Source organism: Acomys russatus, chromosome 10, assembly GCF_903995435.1.
Source record: "Acomys russatus chromosome 10, mAcoRus1.1, whole genome shotgun sequence".
NCBI lineage: Eukaryota > Metazoa > Chordata > Mammalia > Rodentia > Muridae > Acomys > Acomys russatus.
In genome coordinates, this window is record NC_067146.1 from 2140258 (window position 1) to 2164836 (window position 24579).

A 24579-nucleotide genomic window follows, 5' to 3' on the forward strand; every position below is an offset into this window, starting at 1 on the left:
TCAGGAATGTCTGCGTTGTAGTCTTACTTGTAATCATTTCACACTACGACAGCCTTTTATTTAATAACACAAAATCAGAAAAGATACTGCTTCCGTTCATAAAATAGACAAATTCCTTGCTCAAAGGAGCCGGCAAGTGTAGGAGTAGACACAGCTTAGGAAGCACTGCTGGAATACTGGCAACACTCTCTTGTGAACTGGTACTTAAAGCCATATTTTATTCCTTTCTGTGTATGGGGAAAGTTCCCTGGATCCCTAGTGAAGAATAAGTAATGACAGCTTCTTAATGTATAGGCCAAAATAGCAGGTTGCTGCTTCTTTGCGTTCAGAGACATGTTTTCTCATTAGTCACTACAAATATGGCAGTAGGGAAGTGTCCAGTATCTATGATGCACAAGACCATTGCTAAGAAGAAACCCTAGAAGTTCTGTGATCTTGCGTACAGATGCCACGTTGAGATGGCTTTTGAAATCGTGCATTCAAGCTGGTTCAGTGTTGCTCACTCTAAGAGTTTTCTGAAGGCTGTGTGGCCAAAGGCTGGCTGTTGAGGGGTGAGTTCCTAAAAGGAGGATGCCCAGTAGGTGAAGCATGAGGGCTCCTACTCCTTTCTCTCATCTGGTGTTTTGTGCTTCTTGGGCTTTTGTGGGCCCCACAGGTCCCAGGATGACCACTGTGGGTGACTCTCTGAGGGGTCTGGAGTTGTTGAGCTTTGATCAGTTCCCTGCAATCAAAGGAAGACAGGCATGGGTAAATGCTTCCCTAGTTAGAGGGAGTATTTACCATCACAGCTAATTTCTCTTTTTATTTCAGTTTTACAAAATCAAGCCTGAGCTATATGCAGAATAGAATAATCAGTTCTTAGGATTTTTATGTTACTAAAAAGGCTGATACATGCACGGTTCATAGATCACTTTCACAATTAAAATTCTAGGTGAACAACTCTTTGGCAAAATATAAGAAATGTGGGGCAACAACCCACAGATGTTATAGAAACACAGTTATTCATTTTACCTGCTATACATACATATAAATATATATATATATTATATATGCAGTGGTCTGTTTTTACTCAGCAGTGGCAGAGCTGAAGCATTGCAGCAGGAATGATACATCCTACAAAGCATGAACTTTTAGTACCTACTCCTTTACAGAACAAGCTGACCACCCCTTGGTCTAGACAGTTTCAAGACGCCATCTGCCTCATCTCTATAATAGGTGCCTGTCACTTGCATTGAATTGATGACAGTCACTTGGTACCTTTAACCTAGCCTCACAGAATATGCACACCACACCTTCACAGAATAGCTCACATTCTTCTTATATGTATACATATGTACATACATATATATGTGTGTATGTACTTTGTAGTCCATTACCTGAAACAATGGAACTTAAAAAGATGAAGTGGTAGCCAGGCATTGTGGCACACACCTTTAATCACAGCACTCAGCAGGCAGAGGCAGGTGGATGGATGTGAGTTCGAGGCCATGCTGGTCTACAAAGTGAATCCAGGACAGCCAAGGATACACAGAGAAACCCTGTCTCAAAAAAAGAAAAAAAAGATGCAGTGCTTTATTGGGAATAACTAATTACCACTAAAGGCTAAGACTCTCCTCATCTCAGAACCAAAGCATAGGTTTTGGTGGCTCTTCAAATTTTCGAGCTAGTAGTCTTTCCAAGATGGACTTGGTGGTGAGGCAAAGTGGAACTTCTAAGCAAATTTCAAGCAAGGACCATATTCCACTTCCCTCCCTATTTTCAATAGTACTCATATGATGTAATAATTAAGAACTCCATCAAAGGTTTTTGTAAACATTATTGCACGACTTCTTGTGACTCCATGCACGCTAATTCCCATTTGTCTAATGAAGGAATAAATTGATATATGAATGCAGACGTGTGTCAGGTAGAGATCAGACTGCCTTCTTTTCTCTGGAAACCATTATCTTCTAAACATGTTATCAGGATAGGATCTCTGCCTTCTGTCCCTGCAACTTGGTGCTTTCTAAAGTAGGTCTCTACTCACATAAGACCCTAAAACAGATACCTATTTAGCTAAGACTATCTCAGGTGATCAGCAAACACTTCTCTGATACCCACTGTCCCTCACAGAATCCGAGGGCTTGCTTATTGCTGGCATGCCCTTGTATTCCTCCCTCTTGTTTCATTTGCATTACCCGGAATTCTCTTTCTAGCTACCTAGTCACAAAGCTGTCCATGCCATAAAACAAAGCACATTCCTTGTGGTTAAGGCCTATGTCTGATGACACAGATTATACAATAAACTTGAATCCATACAGACACATCAGTCCAGTCAGACCACTGTGAGTGGTTCAAACAGATGCTGTCTTGACTCCGACAACCAACTGACCTTTCCAGTGTGGCTGTCTTGGATTTCTCCAAGTTCAGTTGTTTCTGGAGTTCATCTGTCTTCTTCTGGGAGGGCCAGAGAATTTGACTTCTGGCCAGCGCTGCTGCGGAAGGCCTCTTCTCTGGGTCAGGGTGGATCATGTTCTGAAGACAGATTTAGGACCAGGAAAGAAACAAGTTTCAATACTGGCAGCATCTCCCCAGTCAAGCCAACTTCAGTTCAATGTCTGCTGTTGCGTTTTGCAAAACTGCTTCTTGGTGAAAACTTTGTTCCACCTTGAACTTCAGAAGGATTGCCTATGTCTGGTAACATCGCTTGCCTGTACCTATGAACTTGGGTTTCCACTACATTGGGCTCCTTTGCCTTTTAATGACCCTAAAATACTTATTTCAGGGTAGAACAAACCTGGAACTTATGGTGATCTGAACCATGTGATTAATATATCAATCTCTCTATATATGTTAATGTAAAATGATTATGGTGTCACAGGGTGGCAAATACACTGAACTTTCCATAACATTTCATTTGAGGTCCAAGTTCAGAGTAAGCACCACCACTTACTCTGTAACTGTCTTGCCTATCATTTTATCTGAAATCCAGTATCATGCTATCCTCTTTATGGAGATGTTGTAAGGGTCAATTCAATTAACTTAAGTTATACAGTATATAGAGCACAGGGCTATACTCTATGTTGTATACCTAAATACACTAAGCTTCTATGCACCCAGTCAATATGAACTAAATCTAAGATTCATTTACAGTATGAGATATATATATGTATATACGTATACATATGTGTGTATACATGTAATATACATCTATATTTGATCAATGATTAGATTATCAATGAAAGAGCAAATGAATTGTTTTCCTCCTTCTAGGACAGCAAAATGGAAGAAGGAAAAATCTGTAACTACATTTGAAATTTTTAGGTGAAGTGTGGAATTCAAGTGTAATGTCCAAAGAAGCAGGTATGTCTAAAGCAATGACAGGGTTCCTCACCAATCTCATTTTCTAGCCCACGTTGTTTTTTCAAGGAGGGGAGAGGGTTATGATTCTAAACTTCTTTGAGTTGGGGTTTTGTTATTGGTGCTGTTTTTGTTTTGTTTTGTAGCTGTCTTTGTTTCAATATAATATCCCCCCTTTGTTATCCCTATGCATACTTATTAGAAGAACAAATACCACAGGTTTTTGAATTAGCATTATTCCCTTTCCCCAGTAGGTCAACTAATTGGTATTTTCAATTACCAAAAAGTTGCTTTCACTTTTAAAGAGACTCTTGAAGTGATTCTTTTAGAAAGTAGTGTCATCACTAGCCACTGACACCAGTGCAATACCTGAAGTTAGAGGGGAAAGATGAGGTTTGAATTTAGAATTACCAATTACCAACTGAATGCAAGAGCTCCTCTCAGCTCGAATTCCCTCTGCTGCAGAGAGATGTGCCATCTGCCATTCTCTAGGGTTATTGGGAAGAGGGAACAAAAAGTGTCCACATCAGTGTAGTGTGGAAGTTAAGTCTCCTTAAGTTTCAGTTTGTTTTATCTGAACTTCCTACTTCCTTCCTCTTTCTGTTTATACATGGTCCAAACCAAATTCATATTTACCTAATTCCTGCCCCACCACTGCACTTGCTATCACATTTAAAATATAGATGTCTCATCTTTCATTTCAGAAGAGCTGTTACAGCCGGCATGGTGGCACACCCCTTTAATCCCAGCACTCAGGAGGCAGAGGCAGGTGGATCACTGTGAGTTCGAGGCCAGCCTGGTCTACAGAGCAAATCCAGGACATCCAAGGCTACACAGAGAAACCTTGTCTTGGGGAAAAAAATAACAAGAAGAAGAAGGAGGAAGAGGAGGAGGAGGAGGAGGAGGAGGAGGAGGTTACCTTGAGAAGACCATAAAAGTCATCTGAGAGCTCCTGGAGAATCTTTGGAAAGTTCCCCTTGCGGATATGATGCCACATAGCACCATTGGTAGGTAATGACTCTGCTCCTGCAGCCATTGCAATTGTTAATCCTAAGGCAAATATGTCTGCTTTGGTAAGGTGTTGATAGTTCTACAAAGCAGAAAACAGGAAGACTGGTTAGTATGCCAAGTAGAATGAGTCTAAAATGTGACTGACAGAGATCTGATTACATGTAAGCTCTCAATGCTATGGGCCCTTCACTTTCAGCCTCTTCTGGGCCTACAGTTATATTTACTGTCTTTTCTAATTTATGCCTAAGAAGCGAAAGGGGATATAAACAAACTTTTAATAATATTTCTGTGCCCTGAGAGCCCAGGGCAGAATCTCAGCACCATTGTGTTGTATCAGATTCAAAGAGGCTTAAACACATAATTAGATGACCACTAGAAAAGAGTCCACACCCCACCCCAGCCCCAAGTATTATCTAGGAGGAAATTATAGTCTGGCTAGGTCAGACTCAACAGGAAGCCTAGAAAATGGGCAGCAACTAACAGTCATCTTAGTGGTCAGAGCTGGTGGGCTATCAGGAAGATACCAACATGATAAAAACAAAGATGACCATGAAGAGATGGTTTCCTTCCTACTGTGCAACCCATGAGGCTAAGCATTCTAAGAAACGCTAGAAACAGATCTTTAGAAAGAACTGTGTAAATACTGATTCACTACTGATGGAGGCAACAATTCTTGGCTTTTGGGAATTTCTTTACTGCATTTGGTCTCTATTCTGAGTGGAAACAGAGACTTTAGAAGTTTGAATTACAAGTATATATTCTTCATTTTGGGTGCCATGAGCCTTCATTTAATAGTAAAAACAGTTGAATGAATCATAATATTCATTTCACATCTGTTGCCCTAGCTACTTGGGAAACTAAGACAGGAAGCCAAGTTTGCAGCAGCCATGTAGGATAACATAGCAAGATTCAGTCTCAGAATATTACAAATGGAAAAAAATGAGTCCTTCCCCCCACCTTGTTCCCCTAATTTATACCTCTTGCAAGATCTCTTTAGCCAGGAAGCGAATATCTCCTTCTTCCACTTTAGGGTTACTGATTGAGGTCACATGGCCCAGGTCACCTTTTTAAAAAGAAAGAACGGGTATTTTTAAGAATTTTTGAAACCTGGTGCTCACACATTGATCCCTTTCTCCTGGCAGGGTGGCCTTCCAGGCCACAGAGGAAGAGGATATAGGCAGTCCAGATGAGACTAAATAGGCTGAGATCAGATGAGGAGGGCTCCCTCTTTCTGAAGACAAGGGAAAGGGTATGAGGGAGGGAAGATGGGACCAGGTGGCAAAGAGGGAGGGGCTATAATTGGGATGTAAAGTGAACACATTTAAAATATAAATAAGTAAAGTGAATACTGTGGACAAAAGTTAAAAAAAAAAAAGAAATATCTCTTTTTGGAGATGGAGTAGAAAGCAGACTCACCAATTTTATATATCACACTGGCAGAGAGAAACCAGTCAAATTCACTTTCAGTCTCTTCTGGGCCAACAGGAAAATCAGTATGCATCTTATAACAAATAAAGATGTTACCTTTAAAAATGCAGAGTAAACATAAGTAATTATTTCTGAGCTCTCACCCCACAAAGAACCTTTTGTGCCCATGGCATTTCAGCTTTCCTCCTTTAGTGTGTTTCTCTCTCGCGCTCGCTCGCTCTCACTCTATGGCTTTCTCGCTCTAAGGCTCTACAGCTCCACAGTTCTATGGCTGTATCTCACTGTGGAGTTCTGGCTAGCCTGAAACTCATTATGTAAATGAGCTCATCAAACAACGTGTTCTACATCTGCCTCCGGAATGCACACACCCAGTTCTGTATAATCACTTATATTATATTGGAACAGCCACTGAAAGGATAACACCTGTCTAAATTAAATCACCCTCATACTTTCCCCGTCCTCTGAAGAGCATGATTAACATTAACACGCTGTCTCAAAATAAACAAAACCCATAGAAGAATACTAACTGTTCCTTAGGTTTCACAAGTGTAAACACATTCATTCTGTTCACTCTGATCAAGGCTAACTTAGAAAACATATAGTACTAGTTATAAACACAACCGGAATGTAGCTGACATACTGTCAGCTTTCTATGCAGCAAATACCTAGTTTTATATTCTTCTCTACATGAGAAAGTGTCTTTTACCCTTATTATGTTTCCTGGCTCAAGGAGAAAATGATTAAAGACATTTGGCTGAATTTGTTATGGGAAAGAAATGGAAGAAAGCGATTCTCCAGATAATACTGTCTTTGAACTTGAAGGTTCACAGGTGCAGATTTTCATGATGATTTGTAACAGTCAAGATATGGAAGGAGTATAGACAGTACTAACTGGGTTTGATGTCCATGTGTACCATGCCAGAGTTGTGGATGTACTTGAGTCCCAAGGAAATCTGTAGAAGGATGTCCTTGAGTTTGGGCTCCTGGAAGTGATTACCAGACACAGCATTTTCAGAGATAGCAGCTTGCAAGCTCCCACCTGGAGAGAAATAGTCGAGAACAACACAGCAGATGAACAAAACAAGTGAGAAGAGGCACAGGAAATGATCACGAGAGGCTTGGACGAATCTCAGTCAGTGTCTGTGCAAAGCGTACAATTATCAGCCCCTAGACAGAGCCAGAGATGCGAGGATTTCAGGAATTTCAGAAAGAGGAAAACACGGTTCTAGTGCCTCAGTACATGGCCAGAAATACAGTATGTGATCTTACTGCCTCAGGTATTTGACAACTGACATTTTAAGAGTTTTTGCCTAATTATTAGCCATAAGACAATCAGGCCAACTTGAGTAGTTACTATCGGTGTTTATAATCAATTCCCATCTCAGTGTCAGGCTAGCGATTACAGAGCATTATTAACTTGAATGTGACTCTTCTTTCATTAAGGATAGATCATAAAATTGGAAATGTAATGGCTATGACTCAAAGAAAATGTAAAAGCTCTTTATATGTCTGAATCCTATATTTTTACACTGGCTCTGGACTATGTTGATTTACCTTTGTCATCAGTAAAACGTTAAAAGTCCTGAGTTCACACCATGCCTGGGTTTGGACACTCACCCTGAGGTGTTAGAAGGTCTATGAGCATTTTGTGAATTAGAGTTCACTGACAAGATCTTCAAATCCTGACTCCTATCAGGAGGTACAAAGCCTACAGCTGTACCTCTCTACAAATTATGGTCTAAAATGATAAAACAAGTGTTAAGGGTGTCTAAACCTTAAAAAAAAAAAAAGCATCCTGTGTAAACTTTAAAGGCCAATTTGTCATGCTAAAATAAGTATGTTCAGTAAAAAAAATTCCACTCCCTTTCAACCTACACAGAGATGACAAAGGGTTATTTCTCTGGGAAACTTAGAAAAAAAAAATTATGTAAGGAAAGCAAGCATTTTAAATTTTGTCAAGAAAGGAAGTTACTGTGGAACTGAATTTGTAGGGAAGTTATTCCATGTAAGGAAGAAGGAAAGAAAGAGTTCTCCATGTCCTGGAAAACTCTACAGGCTGCGGCCAGCCTGGGTATTCCTAAGGGGCAAGCACCACAGAACATTCACACTCCTCTTCTGAGAGACCAGGAGATTAAAGCTTATTTTTTACGATTGGATGTTTACCCTGGCAACAGGGAAAATGAGTAAGTCAAGGACCTCTATTCAAACACGGTCTAAGAATGGAGTCATGGGAGAATTCAGAGTGCTTGTCAGAAAACAATCTTGTGACCTCTGTTTCTTCAGAACACGGAACTGCTTTTGGGATGCGTCCATGCCCCTCCCAGGTGAAACAAATAGGAGTGAGTTTACTTCAGCTGTTGTTATCCACGTGCCTCTATGGAAAAACATGGTTTGGCCATGTGCGGCCTGTCCTTGTGATTGTAAATGAAAAGCATTTTACCCCTTTGGCAGAAAGAACATCTTTAAAAGGTACTTGTTTTTCTTTCTGTCATCAGGGCCTAAAAATATCAAAGCAAATAAAGAGTAAGTAACTTCTAACAATAAAATGTAAAAAGCAGGTTAACAATTCAATGGGATATTTCATCCAGACATTCATAGCCTCACAATACCATTTTCGTGCTGTGGGTAATATTGATATTTTTCTACTGATAGTGGTTCCTTGTTTAGTAGATAAATACAACCATTTATGCCATTCCATGGTAGATGCTGAACCTGATGTGTCACTCAAGCAAGTAGAATCAGGAATTGGCTTTATGGAATTTCAGGGGCAGAAGATGCCACATACACATATATTGTCTTTACAGAGCTTTAATAGTCTAATCCAGAATCATTTGAAATCCCCCGGGGCCTGTTGAACCTCTTACAGACATTTTAGTTGTCCAGGCTGATCCAGAGGTGACTTTCAAGGGATTTGTCAAGGGTCATGGAAAAGGAGAGGACATCTAATTGGTTCAGGCTTAAGAGGGACAACGGGAAATTATATAACAGTGGGTCTCTAATAACAGTCATCTAATATATATCGACAAGACTCTGCATCGCCAACTATAGCATCTAAAACCACAACTGCGCATGCCCCGGTCTGACTGCTTTGATGGGCCAGATGAGCAGTGGGGGAAGGCATGGGATGAAAAGAGGGAAATGCAAAGGAAAGAAATGGTGGTGAGAAAGCTGAGGAGGGAGAAGAGTAAAGACTTGGAAAGGTTCTGCCTATAGTAACTAAACTGCAACATCAGCTTCACATCAGTGAATGGGCAGTCTGTGAAGGCAGTGGGCTGGTGTGATGAAGCAACCTGTGACCTACACCATCTGATCTGAAAGCCACTGGCTGGGTTTTAAAGTCCCACACACTATCCCGACCTTTTACCTTTCTGGTATTATTTCCCACCATAAGGATCTCTCATACTGGGTTTCCCACCTTCGGTTAGGTCAGACCACTCTCAGGACTTTGCCTTTAGCCTGCCTGATGTTCTAACAACCGGATGCCTTCTCTCTTATTTAGGAAATCTCTGACTTCCTAACCTAGAGTAATTCTTCTTTAAGATCTTGCCTTCTTTATGAAATTTGGGGCTGCTCTATTTTAACTGTACACCAGGTATTTTCTTTGATGATATTTGGCATGTGCTATTGTTAGTTCTCAAAATCATTTCTGTAATAAATACTACCATCCATTTATGCACTCCTTGAGTGATACTCCAGTAGTTAATTGTACAGCTAGTGAGCATCAGAGTTGGGCTATAAACCCAGATCTTCCCAACTTTAATGCCTAGACCCCCTTCCAGTACCCTGTTATAATACTGACTGCCTTTTTAAATTTTTAAATAATTTATTCAAATTGCATCCCAATTGTTATCCCCTCACTTGTATCTTCAAGTCCCCCCTCCCTCCCTCTTTCACCCTATTCCCCTCCCCTAGACCTCTGACAGAAGGGGACCTCTCCCCCCACACCATATGACCACAGCCTATCATGTCTCAACCAGATAGCCTGCTTCCCCTTCCTCTGAGTGCCGCCAACCCCTCCCACCACCACCACCAAGGGGAAGTAGTCTGACTGCTTCTTTATCTAAGATTGTACCAGAAGACTTTGCATCAGATTTCTGTTATGTGGTTCTTTTAGCAGAATGAGTGGAACAAAGCACCTTGAAGGAGTTACCCGTCCATCTCAATCTTAACTATCTCTCTACCTAGAGTTTAGTGGAGTACCAGACTTAGAGAAGCCATTCAAATGCTAAAATGAAGTAAAGGATGACTGTAATAAGAAAAAGTTCCTCATCTTGCTGGTTTTGAGATTTTTCAGAACTTTTTCATTGGCTCTACATCATATTAACGTTTTACTTTGTTAATTTTTGCTACTTTGTACTTTGTGCTAGTATAAAAAAAATCATGAAAATCAAACCAATTTTCTTTCTAGAAAAAGGGAGGAGGAGAAAGTAGGGAGCTTCAGGTTTGGAAAGAAAAGGTCATTCAGAAAAGTCTCAATCACAAACATAAAGAGAGGCTCCACCTCGCCAAAGATTATTAGAACAAAAGGAGCGGTGATGGTGAATTTAGAACAGAAAATAAAAAGGCCTGCAAACACCGCACGCCTTTATCCCAGCACTCGGGAGGCAGAGGCAGGTGGATCACTGTGAGTTCAAGGCCAGTTTGGTCTACAAAGCGAGTCCAGGACAGCCAAGGCTACACAGAGAGACTTTGTCTTGGAAAAAAAAAAAAAAAAGGAAAAGAAAAACTGAAAAGAAATCTTATCTATAAGGAAACAAGAAATGCCAAGTTGTTTTGCAAGATGTGTGTGTCATTCCCTGGCTTTCCACAACGTTATTTACTCACCTGCTTGTTCACTCATTCACTTCCCTAGTGGAGAAGCTTTGTTCCCAGTTAAGGAACAGGCAGGGGCTCTGGGTGTGCACTAAAAATATTAGAAGACTTTCAGGATGGCTGTAGGGAGGCGGGCTTAAATATTCTGTGGTCAGAATATGCATTGCTACCCGTGTGGGGAGGCAGATTTATTTTTCTGTATTAGTCCACATACTTACCATTACAGTATTCATTCTGAATGACCACGTGATCATCTTCTGCCCATGAAGAATAGTAGCGTACCACATGGGGGTGATGGCCAAGTACCGCATGAGCATAAACTTCATTCAAATCGAAACTCCCAAGGGACAGAAAAGCATTTAGAAAAATTAATTGAGAGAATATAAATTAAAGGGTATTTTTTTTTTTAAAAAAAAGGGAAACACAGGAGGCAATAAAAATGACAAAATAATTATTTAGGGACTGCTGTATGTTTAGTGTTTTATCTATTCAGTCTTTATACAGTCTTGGCAAGATACATCAGAAAACATGATGAGGGTAAGTGACTGGTCCAAGGTGAAACTGGTACTAGTAGATTGAAGAGCGGAACCTTGGTCAACCTGGTGCCAAAGACCATGGTTTATTCATTGAGCATGACATAGATAGAGGTACCTCATGTGCTTACTGTCTCAATAGCAGATATGCTTTGGGTCTTAATTTCACTGTAGCACCATGCAAAAACCCTGATAGGCATGACAAGAAAGCCATCACGCACTTGATTGTGGATACTCTTATGGGTCTATCTCCCTCCTAAAGGCTGGATAATCAATAGAGTCACTATTAAAGTTAGTCAGTCTGATGGAGTTGTGGGCAAAGCCTTGGGAGAGATATGCATTGGCAAAAGAAAAGGAAATTCTGTCCTTGATTGACAACAACATAAAAACAAAAAGCCTATAATTTCTGGCTTCAGCATGGTCAGTACGGATGAAAGGAACTCACAAAAGCATTGACTCAATCTGAAAATACTGTTTTCATTATTATTAAGGGGAAAATGGCATTAAATGTAAACATTCCTAATAGTTTTCCTTTGCATACAGTATCAAACTTTACTACAGAATTATTAGTACATGTACTAGTTAGTTTTATTGTCAACTTGATACAAACTGGCGCCACGTAGGAAGAGGGGATGTCAACTGAGGAACTGCACATTGGATGGGCCTACAGCAGGTCTAGGAGAGACTGTCTGGCTTGATATTTGGTGTGAGAGGGCCCAGCCCACTGTGGGAGCTACCAACTTTAGACAAGTATAAGAAAACAGGCTGAGCATGAGCCAGGGAGCAAGTCAGTAAGCAGTGTCCCTTCATAGTTCATGTCTCCACTTCTGTCTGGCTTCCATCCATGATGGATCATGACCTAGAAATATAAAATGAAACAAACCCTCTTCTCCTCCGCAGGTTGCTTTTAGTCGTGGTGTTTATCACAGAGGCAGAAGGTAAGCTAGAAGAGTAGAAAATAGAGCTAACCCACTGATAGTAAGTATTCCCTACCTGACAATATTTCAGAATGATGAACTTAAATGGGTACCAGGAGGCCATTTCATAATTCAGTTCATTAGGTTGGCAGTAAGACCAGTAGACAGAAAAGCCAAGAAATTAAAACAACAACAGGATGCTCACTGGGGTAGTGCATGCTTTTAATCCCAGAGAAGGCAGGCAAATCTCTGAGTTCAAGGCCAGCCTGGTCTACCTAGCGGGTTCTTGGCTACCCAAAGTTGTATGGTTAGACCCTATAACTATAAACAACACGATCTCAAGTTACGCCCCCTATTTTCTGGAATGCCATTGGTGTTCTGTACAACTCAGTAAAGCTATGAGTGTAAAATGACATCTAATGGTGTTGATGCATTTAAAAACAAGCAAATGGTGTGTTCTCATTGACACTGGTGTTCTTTTTAAAACTATTTTGAGAATTAATACATTACCACATCCAATGTTATTCATCTGGTACTTTTCAAAGGTACTTACTCATTTGATAATCCTGAAAGGGGTCTTTCAGAGTGCTTTACTGCATAAATGCATCCATCCAACCTCTTAATGCACTTGTAGACTGTACCAAATACCCCAACCCCAATTTTTTCTATCTCCAAGAATTCTTTTTCATAGCGAGAAGCCATATTAGTTTCTTGTAGAACATTTTTCTAAAACATTTAAAAAAGAGAGAAGGAGTAAGTCTTCCTACATACTGAGAGCAATAAAACAGCACTATATTGCATTTCCTAATTGCTTTTTAGAAATGTGAGGCAAATGCAGTGGCTTCGCTTTCTGTTGATATTCATGGCAGCAAGAATTCTGCCAATGGCTGGCCACACCTATGTCCTTTGTAACCTTACAAAGAAGTCAGTCTATGTCCTTTGTAACCTTACAAAGAAGTCAGTACTGTCCCTGGTCACATTGTTTTAAATGTCTTTCCTCCGTCTGGTCAGATGTTTCTGATGGGAGACACACAGCTTCCGAAACCAGAACTACAGTCCTCAGCTGAAGGACTAACAGGAAACGGCTGGAGCGTGTTCCAAGCAAGCACAAACAATAGCAAACCCTTCTTTTGGCTCCTCCACCTTTCTCAAGGTCTGGTGCTGTATTTCCACCTCATAATGAGTTCATTTCCTGTTTCAATTTGTTTTCACAGAAGTCATAGTCTGGGAAACAAAATTGTTAAATGGATTAATCCATCACATGTGCTCAGAAGTAACTCCCTGTGCAATGAGGAGTGGTGGTGCACGCCTCTAATACTAGCACTCAGGGAGGCAGAGGCAGGCAGACCTCTGTGAGTTCAAGGCCAGCCTGGTCTACATAGGCAGTCCAGGACAGCCAGGACTACAAAAGAAACCCTGTCTCAAAAAACAAAAGCAAAAACAGCAAAACGAAACAAAACCTTCTCCTGGTGGCCAGCTGGTAACATCACTCATTTTCTAGCTAGTAAATCAAGCCAGGGAAATCATTTGAACCCACCAGTTTTTGTTTGTAACATGAAAACCGTAGCAATATCTCCTCAGGCACATTAATATTATGTGATAACATACAATGTTTTTATCACATATATCATCTCACTTGTGTTTCTGTATGTTGAAGTATGTACGTTGATAAGTGTTTTATCTATATCAACATATCACAGTTATCTTAGCATAATGACAGCACATGGACATTTATAGTCTATTATTATGATGGAACTCTCTACGACTACACATGAATCTAAATTTTCCATGCTTTTCTCCCGAACATCATCTTTTTTTTAAATGTCCCAATTAGTAAGAATGTTTCTCATCTAACTTTAGCAAACTAAAAAAATCTTGACTATCATTCGATTGATCATTTCTATATACAATTCCAATCAGCCCTTATCAGAAAGACCTGTAGTTTCCTTTTCCCTTGCACAGTCCTGAGCTCTGACTTCCCATATCTGGATTTGCCTGCAGTACCAGCTCTCTCTCCAAGTCCTCTAATAACAACAACTTTGCAAAACGATTTTGCAGAATTACAAACCTAGCTGTTTGACAATAGAACCAAAGCCCTCCTACCAACTGACACTAAATACTCGGGCCACCCTATGTTAGCTACCAAACAGGCCAGCTCACTATCCACATTACTGCCAGCCGTTCACCCACCAACCCACCCTCTTATACAGAACCCATTCCCCTGGTTTTATAAAATCATAAATAATTCTTTCTTGCCTAGACTTATCTGTATACATATCTGTTCTACCATTCTGCTTTCTCTCAGGATCATTTTACTACCCTTGTCAACCATAAATATATGCATATATTTACACATCACACACCGGTGCATACAGATCCACGCGTCTTTTTGTCTTATATTTATGTGTACATTGTTTTGATATTTCCAAGGTGTTTCTCCTGGATAGTAACGTTTATGCAGATATTTATATAGATATATTTTCTTCATTTTAATGAACATATTTAGCATTTTATCAGAAAGCAGTCAATGGCTTACAACAAACAAGAATAAAACTCAAAGGAAAAAGTAGTGAAAGCACGAGTGGGAAGTGTTTGCATGTGAAAGTTGATAGCCTATGCCACAGCCTTCCCTGTGGCAGTTACAATAGCCAAGTGCTGACACTTAAAACACTACCTCCATCTGTGTGGTACCCTAGCACTCAGGAGGCAGGTGGCGCAGGAGAACCACACATTCTAGGCCGGCCTGAGCTATGAGAAACCTATGCCAAGGGGGGGGGGGAGAGTAAAACCAGAAAGAAAAAGAACATGGGACACATTAACTTACTTATGCAGAAAAAATGTCTCAAGAAAAGTTTAGTACTGGAAGTGAGAGCAGCCGTGTGGTTTCTGCTATTTAAAGGCATTGAAATGATAGTTGTCACTGTTACTAACCCTGACTCTGTGGTTAACATGTAATGCATGTAACCATCATAGAAATTTCTGAGTTTTTTTTACACTGAGTACTGACAAGAGACATGTTTCTACATACTGGAAACACCTTAAGAGCATTTTTTTTCTTTTTTGGGTTTTTGAGACAGGGTCTCTCTGTGTAGCCTAGACTGTCTTGGATTCACTTTGTAGACCAGGCTGTCCTTGAACTGATAGAAATCCACCTGCCTGTGCCTCCCTGAGTACTGGGATTATTGCCGTGTGCCACCGTGCCCAGCTTCCTTAATAGCAATTTAATATCCTTCAGACTGTATTTAACCTAGCCATTCTCCTATTATTCGGCATTCAGAGACCTCCACATCACATGTCTATAGTATTATTTTTATAAGTTAGATTACCACATGGGGAATATCATAAAAATGAACACATAAGGATACATTTGACAGCAAAAATTTTACAAAGAAATCTCTGGACCAGTACCATTCTTCTCCATTTCAATTTGGGGCGGGGATGGGGTGGGTGGGGGAAATAGCTTAATTTTCTCACTCTCTTCCCCAGGGTACAACATTTCCCCTAGAATAAAGGCATAAATAGGAACCTTTAAGATGTATCTAGTAACTTAGCAATGTGCCTGTCAGCTACTTCTTGCCAACGTAACAACTATCTATATGCTAACTACAGTCTGTGTAAATTCTGTTGCAACATAAACTTTAAAACTATAAGATAGATAGGTGTGACAGAGAAAGGAAGGGAAAGAGAAGGGGAGGATGGGAAGGGTGATGGAAGATAAAAGAGTAAGAGAAAGGGAGAGAGAGGAATAAGGTAGAGGGAGGGAAAAGAGAGCGTTAATGGTAGGAGGGAAGAATGGGGTGGATGAGGATTAAGGGGTAGAGGGAGCAAGGTGAGCAAAGGAAGGGTGGAGGAGCAGTATAGGAGGCTGATGAGTAGGGAGGGATGAAGGGGAAGAGCGACGGGGAGAGGGAGAGAAAGGGAACAAAAGTACAGGAAGCAGAGAGACAGGCAGGCAAAAGGAATAGGATGAGATGTCTGTGTTGTGGCTGCTGGACCGGAAGGCCATGCTCACCTTAGCAGGCAGACACTGCTCTGACTGGCTTTTTCCTTCTCCAGTTTCCTCGCTGAAAAGGAAAGAGGTTAAAGGAAGGCTGGTTAAAGAATAACGGCCACACTCATAGGTATTGTGGTAAGTTCTGTAGCTGTAAGTGAAGAAATTCCTTCCCCTCCTCACGTTGTGTTAGGGATCAGAGATGACCCAGAAACTCAACACAGGAGCCTTGGACAGGGTAACAGTAGGGCATCAGGAGATACCATAAACAGCACTCAGTTATGTGAGTATCTCATGAAAGGAGTGGACGTTCCAGGCAAGTTGACTAGCCATGCTAAGGCTTCCTAATGCTGGGACCCCTTAATACAGTTCCTCACGTTGTAGTAACCCCAACCACAAAATTATTTTCATTGATACTTTATAACTTTGATTTTGCTACTGCTATGAATTGTAATGTAAATGTCTGACATGTAACCCCTGTGAAAAGTCATTTGACCCAAAGGGGTCATGACCCACAGGTTGAGACCCCTTGTGCGAGGAGAGGTAGGTGCTGTTATCCCAGGGGAGCCAGCCAAAGCTGGGATGCTAAGTCACACTATGATCCACAATTAGCAAGTACAGAACTTGGATTTGAAACCCAGTCTAACTTCAAGGCATTTATTCACAGGCACACCGGCCAGTCCCAGCCTCCCCAGAACCCAGCTTTTAATTGAGTACCTAGACAGTGAATATAGCAGAAATACAATTTTGCCTTAAGAGGTTTTCAGTTACAATAAGAAATCATTGGTGAACATCCTCCTTTGCATGAATCGACAACTATTTTAGAGGAGTACAAGGGAGAAGCAGCAAGCACATGACACTATGTGTCATGAGATCAACTGATGAATATGTGTGACTTAAATCTAATACAACTCCCTGATTCTTCTTAAAGTAACAACACAGTGAACCCTGGAGAAGGCTGTCCCTTACTGAGCACTGGGAGATGTCACTACAGTGTCTCTACTTCCATCCAGACCATCTATTTTTTCCTGCTGGCTTCACTGAGTGGGGAGGGGGGTACTTAATGTAAAGGTTTGCGAAGAGGCCTAACAAGTGAAACACCAATAGGATTCTTAGTAACCAGAATAGGCTGGGTGGGCTTGCATCAAGGTACTGACTGCTTAGGAGCTGGACAGTAATATGGAGAAAACTCTCATCTAGCCAAAAGGCTCTATAATACATAGTCATAATTTAAAAAACAGCACCTTTCATTAGATGCTTTGGAAAGCTAGACGGGTAGCTGTACATTTATTTTGCTGAGTATGTATGAACACAAATGGCTTCCCCATTTTAGAACTATTTCCATTGCATAAAAAAAATGTCAAAGAAAACTGGAAAAGAAACAATCCACAAGTTGGGGCAGAGCACCTGCCAGCAAGTCTGCTGACCTGAGTTCAAGCCTGGGATCCATCCACACCATAGGAGGATAGGACTGATCCCCTAAGTTGTCCTCTGCCCTCCAGATGTGTACTAGGGAGTGTGCATTTCCCCCAAAACACACACACACACACACACACACACACACACACACACACACACACACACACACACACGAACACAAGGGAGAGGGAGGGAGAAGTATAACAAAAACAATCAGTGTTCACAAGTAACACAAACAATCCTTATTTGGGTGATTTCTACCATTTTGTGGCATTTTGGGCAATAGGGTAGTTTGACTTTTCATTTTTAGCACCTCTGGAAAGCAGTACTATCTTTCCTGTCTTCTTCATTTGGTTTTTCATCACCTACAGAGAAGTTCAAACAGCTGCACTGTGCCTCTTGTCACCAGTATCACCAGGTACCACATGCCAAATTCAAAGCAGCACTGTACATTTAAGATATGAAGGCCTTTGCTAGCCTCGTGGAAGCAATGGAAGCCCATTGAAGTCAGTCCCTGGCGCATCCAGCTGTCTGCTGGAAGTCAGATCTATTGCTTGCTCTGCCAGACTCTCTGATTGAAAAGCTCCCTGCAGAACACATCAGAATGGGCAGGTGCTAGAGTCCCCGTGAGGAGCACTGTTGTCGGGATGACGGACACGCACACACTACTTCACTTTCATTCAAGTAGAGTTCTCACTCCTAACCTTATTCTAGCACTTGCCTGAAGAAGTTCTCAGAAATTAAGAGAACCGTACACTTACAGATAGTCTCTGGTTTTCCTCTTGCCACTTGATCGAAGGAATAATTTTCTATAGGACTCTGGAGTGAATGGGTTGATATTGACCAGAGACAAAGAAGTCATCTCATCCATGAGGGGAGCAGGCGTGAGTCTCAAATGTTTACAGCTTCGGGCAGAGAGCTTCCCTACTGAAGAAATATCTGGTTGGTCCACTGAATTCTAAGTAAAGACAACAAAAGGAGAATTAGAGTAGGGCTTTCAAAAGTAAAGGAAAGTTTCACATCGACTAACTAGTTAATATTTGAACTAAAGGATGTTATTGCTAAAAGACTGTGTGGTTCAGTGAGAACTAGTTGCATTGTACCCGGTGCCTCATTTCTTGAATCAACACAAGAATCAGTGTTTTTTGTTAAGCTCCGCCCTTTCTTCCAGGCAGTTTTCCTAATTGTGAAACCAATTCTAAGCCCTACCTTCAAATGTCAAAGACGGTGACATTGCATTTAGGTGGACAAGACGATTCTGTAGCTGCTGCCGTCCTTATGTTCTCATATGTCAGCTCTCTCTTAAATGTTCATCCCAGCATTTGGGGCCTACTTAGTGGCTGATGCCGGAGTAGGGACTGATGGGCACAGAGATGAACTCTAGCCCTTACTGAGCACACAGCTTATTAATCAGTGCATCTCTGTGTTTGAATTACTAACTTTGTAAGAGAAATAGTTCATACTTTTAAGTATGAAAAGGGGCTTTATTATCAAATTCACTTAAACACATAAGATGAGAAGAACCCCTTGAAGTGAAATAAAGAGATTAAAAATAATAGTCCACATATATGCATTCCTAAGTGCATAAGTACAACCTCCTCAGTACTCTAATGTTACTATAGTACTATAGACACCCATCTGGTGTTCCCTGGGGGACATCATTTCTGGTACTCTCAGCATCTGTTAGTTGCCGATGGTTCTTTGTCTAGGTTAGGAGGAAGAAGCCAGAGGCCAGGAGTTTAAGAGAGGAGGGGGGCAGGGGAGAATGGTGCAGGGTGGAGGTTTGACGAAAGGGAAAGGGGAAATAATGTAACTATGTTAATTTTTGACTAAAAATTATTATAAGGAATGGGTTATTATCTATTAAAAGAGTGCACCAGAAAGAATAGCAGCATTTACACCATGTGTTGCCAACACTTAGAAGTAGAAATGAAAGAACAAAAGGTTTATACAGATTTTTAACTAATTGCATCCTAACCAGTATTTTAAAGAGGTAGAACTTAGTATAAATGACCATGTGTATGTATATACACTCACAAATGGCAGGCACTGTTCTAGATCTTTAAAGACATGAGGTCTCCCTTCCCTTAAAGTATGTATTCTGGAGAAGTGCAGTGGTAATAGTTCAAGTATATGGTTCTAAGAATAAGTAAACACACCACATACTAGAAGAAAACCACTCCACATGGTGTAGCAGCTAAAGCCCTCCCAACTATTTTCACACTGTGCTGAGTGGATATTAGTAAGCAACCATAGCTCTAAAAAGTATATGGTTTAAAGTAATCATGATGTCAAGGCTTTGTCTTAATGGTTTGGATGTGCCAGAGTAGGTTGGTGTGGAGTTGGGGGTGGTCGTCCTCTTTTCCGAGGAAAGGGCAGGGGAGAAAGGGAGAAGAGGGTAGGAGGGTGGGACCAGGAAGAGAGGAGGGAGGAGGCTGCACTTGAGATGTAAAGTGGATAAATAAATAAATTTAGTTTAAAAAAGATTTCTTGGCTTTGATATATATGGCTATTACTAGCTACCAACTTATGGGAAAATGAAGACTAGCTAACCTAACTGAACCTAGACTTAACCAGAGCGTAACCAGCTGTCAAGTTCAAAGACAGAGGGTCCGAGAGAGCAGGATGCCATTAGACCTAAGTACCAGCGTCTGGAGAAGCAGCCATGCTGCAGTTCTGCCAGCACACAATGGCATACACATGCTCAAGATGGAGCTCTACAGTGTGCTCGTTGCACTTGGGGGCAGCTAGCAAAGAATCCTACCATTTTGATGGTCTCTGCCCATGTCTTTTCAGTGTAAAATCAGAAGCCCAACTGTCATCTGACTCATTAAATAATGTGTCTTTAAATACTGTTAGACTTAATAAATACTCAATAAATGACATAAGCAGAAATGAAAGATGCTACGAAGCATAACAATTAGCATAACTTTTGTAGGTGGAGAAAATATGGCATTGGCATCAAGGCTTTCTTTTATAGGAGTCGTGCATGGATCTTAAAGTTCACACAGTGAATAATCATAGGGCTGTGTTCAAAACCCACACTGATAATGTTATTGTTTTCTGGTGAGTTTATCAGGAAAAGGGAGTATGGCTTCAAAACAAGCAAAACTATAGCGCATAATGATCTGTCTCCATTATCAGTGTGATCTTGGAAATAACTCAGTTGTACTTTACCATCCCCAAGGAATGTTTGTTTTATAATGCCAAGTAAAATGCGTCTTCCACATATGAAATGGAGGCTGTCCATATCTGTAATGCCACATGAAATTCTTTTGCCATACTTCAAGGAAAATAAAAGCTTCTGACATTTGCAGATAAAACATGGAGAAATTCATATCATGGCAGAGATACTAGAATTTCTAGCCTGGAAACATGAAGGCCAATAGAATTTGTGATATCCCGTGACACAGGAAAAGATTCCATTAACATCCCTTATGAAAGAAAGCCTTGCCTGGAAGTTAGAGCAGACTGAAAAGCAGTGGAGAGGGTGTGTGCCCTCCAGAGGGTGGATGACTGTCTAGTGACAACTCTTAATGGCCAACTAAGGGAGAGGTGCGGGGTGGCTGCTTGACTTCTAAAGATGGCAAGAAGGCAACCCCTATCAAGACAGCATTATAGTATTTGGTTGTTGCTAATTCAGAGGCCAATTAAGCCTCTGAATCTTGAATCAATGATTTTGCAATGGAGTCATGGTGAGCCAGTGTTTAATGCAGTCAGCTGCAGCAACCTTAGTACTGCCTAAAGATACTTTTCTGTTCTTCAGTAATTCTGCCGAGAATCCCTTGTGGAGAGGACATTAGTGTCACACGATTTCTGTTTGCACCTCTTGGGAAAAGCTGAAAGAAGCTTCCCCTCTGCTCCTGTGCCTCAGCAGAGGTGTCGTCAGCAGAGCTCCACTAGCTGCCACCCTGGTCTGCTCCCACCCTGGCTCAAACTTGTCATTGTGGAGCAGGTGTTTTCCCCTGGACCTACCTCTCCATGCTCTAGTCTCTACCTGTGCTTCATCTTGGCATGATTGGAGATCTCTCCTCACACCAGCATTCAAGCCATGTGGCCTTATCCTCGCCTATGGTTTCCCTGGCTTCCTACATGCCACAGATAACAAAACAGATCCCTGGCTTCCGTTGTTTTCCCGTGCCCCACTTAGCCACTTATTTACTCCACATCTCTGTCTTCTTCCCCCAGATTTCTCTCCTCTGCCTACCCATCTCACCTCACTGCCAGCTGGTTTTGTACACAGAGATTTGTGTCCCTCTGAATAACAAGTCGTTTTCCTTTCCCCTGTCCCTTAGTGGATGTCCTGTCCTTTTTTATTTTTTATTTTATTGTTTTTTTAAATTTTATTTATTATGTATACAATGTTTTGCCTGCACGTACACCTGCAGGCCAGCAGAGGGCACCAGATCTCATTACAGATGGTTGTGAGCCACCATGTGGTTGCTGGGAATTGAACTCAGGACCTTTGGAAGAGCAGGCAGTGCTCTTAACCTCTGAGCTGTCTCTCCAGCCCCTTATTTTTTATTTTTGAACTTTAGGGTTTTTTTTGTTCACTTTACAGCCCAGTTGTAGCCCCTCCCTTATCACCTCCCAGTCCCCCCTCTCCCCTAGTCCTCAGAAAGGGGAGCCCTCCTCCCCTAACATCTGACCTCAGCCTATCAGGTCTCATCTGGACGGTCTGTATCCTCTTCCTCTGAGGCCTGGCAAGGGTGCCCCACCAGGGGCAAGTGATCAACGTGTGGGTACCAGAGTCCAGGTCAGAAGTAGTCCTGAATGTGCCAGATCTAATCTCCTTCCCCTCTCTACTTGGCTAACTCCAGTTAATTCCTTAAGGATTTCCTCAGACAGCACTTCCTTAAAACAAACAAACAAACAAACAACAACAACCCTACTGTTTGTAGATTTAACTCCCAACTTCTGCTCCTCATAGTCTGCCATTCTTTCACGTCACAGTATCTGAGCATTTATTACTGCTTTGTTTGCTTATTAAATGGGGGCACTTGCTGAAGAAAGTAAACAGTGTCTTCTAGCAGAGGGTCTGCTAACAGGGCACATGGAATACACATGTATGCAGAGCACATGTCTTGCCTGCATACTCCTACTCAAAGCCCATTCTCCACCATCTACTAAAACCTGCCCCAACGACCACCACCTTTCTCTCTTTCCTAAGCATCCTGCTGAGAGTCAGCCTTCACAGAGAACTCCCAAAATACCACTCTCCCCATCTCCAGATACACGGTAAATTGGTTGAAAACAGATTGTGTCCTGTGGTTCTCAAGAAGAAAAACAGGTAATCGATTGGTTGGTATCGAAGAGTGAAACATCCTCTGATGGGCATCAGAACCTCTCTGTTTGTCTACCGTTCAGACAAGAAGGCTAGGATTCCCTGTCAGGCATACAGCAGGCACTCAGCAGGCACTACAGAGTCCCGCTGACAGCAACTGGGCTGCAAGCACGATCACATGTATTCTAATGGTCTTAAGTACCTCCAGCTGAGCTGGCAGGGAACAGAGCTAATGCTCAGCCTAGAGAATCACACACCACCGGCATCAGAGCCTACTACACGGAACCATCCCCAGGCCATCCTCGCTTTAACAAAAAACAGTGTAATTCAGCATAAAGAACAGAATTTGTGAACGATGGGCAACCATTGCTTTAAGTGCTGCCACATTCAATTTTTAAAGAACTGCTTTGCTCACATGTAATAGAGGTGCCAGTACTGCACTCGGCCAAAAGCAGAGGGACTGTGTGCTGAAGAGAGCAACAGCCACAGACATGAGTGTGTGCACATGGTAAACATGAGCATTCAGTATTAGACAATTGGTAAACTATTACCCAGACATACAGCCAACTGGCATAAGGGAAGGAAAACAGACTAAACCAGAAAGATGAGGAATCCAGTCCTGTCTCCAACCATGGCTAAGACAGCTCATCTCTTGGAAATTGATTATGTGCAAAGTACACGGGATGTCTCTGGATCTCTGCATCTCTTCCAGTTCCAATGGTCTTTAACTGTGATCTTTTCAACTAAGCTGTATGTGGGGCCAATATCAAATAGTTACTGGTTGAGGGGAACAAGCAGCTAGACATTTCATTCTGTAACTTTAAACTCGCCCCCATTCCCACTAGGAAACAGGTAACTGAAGCTATATCTAGTCTGTAAGGCAAGTTTATTTGCATATATGTAAATGACTATGACCTTGTCACCCATCAGCTGGTCCATAGGAGAACAGATCCGAGACCTGGCCCTCTTCTCCATAGTTTACTCACTTTGGGAGTAGAGGGGTTTTCGGCGGCTGGCAGCTTGCTCTTGCTGTATGGTGTCTCTGGACATTTGAGCAGGTCTGAAACTGACATCCCAAGAGCAGGCACTGGACTGGTCTTGTCTCTGTTCTGAGAAGTATAAAGTTCATCTTTGGGGGGAGACTTGGGACCCTCCAACTCCTCATCCTTGGCCCTCTCAGGCCTTTGGTTCTGGGTCTCTCCAATGTTTTGTGCTATTATCTGCCTTTCATTCTCAGTATCTTCCTCACAAAAGGAGACTTTGAATTTCTTATTCAGCCCCTGGTCAACCCCTCTGTCGGCCATCTCAGTGAAGGGCCTTACAGTGTAGGCAAGGAGAAGAGTACACTGTGAATCTACAGAGTGAGAAAAAAAAAAAAAAACCCAACTTGCACAACTTCAGCCTGCCCTTCTCTCTCCCCACCGACAGCTGAGAGACAGGCTGTGGATGTTTTCCCTTAAGTACCAGACTTCTAAGGCCTCAGCATATCCTCATTTTCATCTGATTAGTGAAATCTCCAGCTGCTCTCCAAGCAATTACATCCAACCCCTGTAAGAACTTCCCTGAAGCCCCAGAGTCTCCCAGTGACCATTCACTGTGAAATACTGGGAATATGGTTGGCTCCTTTTAATTTACCAAAAGTGTCCATTAGCCAATGGGAGAGCAAGTTCATTATCAGAAGGAAGTTATTTTCTATCCTTTCACATCTGCCATGCCTATACACCAATCTCTACTCCCTTCTTGCTACCCCCATCTCACAGCTCTCAGCAACAGGCCATTAGTGCTTAGATCTCCTACATGCTCTGATGATCCTTACACAGGCCTTGACATGTCTTCCCTGATGTC

At 41.7% G+C, this 24579-nt stretch overlaps 1 protein-coding gene across 1 annotated transcript; it reads right to left on the reverse strand.

Annotated features, from left to right (window-relative positions):
- Nucleotides 1–469: 469 nt before the first annotated feature.
- Wee2 (WEE2 oocyte meiosis inhibiting kinase) lies at nt 470–24038 on the reverse strand. The gene is made up of 11 exons (XM_051151665.1): nt 23721–24038; nt 18212–18408; nt 16053–16104; nt 12594–12766; nt 10809–10927; nt 6671–6817; nt 5767–5874; nt 5328–5413; nt 4259–4429; nt 2372–2514; nt 470–721 (listed from the first exon to the last, which is right to left on the reverse strand). Exons 1-11 carry the CDS (start codon nt 24036–24038, stop codon nt 505–507), a joined length of 1731 nt encoding a protein of 576 aa, XP_051007622.1. The 3' UTR covers nt 470–504.
- Nucleotides 24039–24579: the final 541 nt, after the last annotated feature.

Bases quoted from the DNA above. Each gene is read 5' to 3' on its own strand.
- Wee2 (XM_051151665.1), bottom strand. From the start codon at position 24,038: ATGGCCGACAGAGGGGTTGACCAGGGGCTGAATAAGAAATTCAAAGTC. The intron at 16,105-18,211 runs GTAAGTGTACGG...TTTCCTTTTCAG, and splicing joins AGGAAAACCAGAGACTATCT to CGAGGAAACTGGAGAAGGAA. The intron at 12,767-16,052 runs GTGAGCATGGCC...TAAATGTTTTAG, and splicing joins AGCAGTGTCTGCCTGCTAAG to AAAAATGTTCTACAAGAAAC.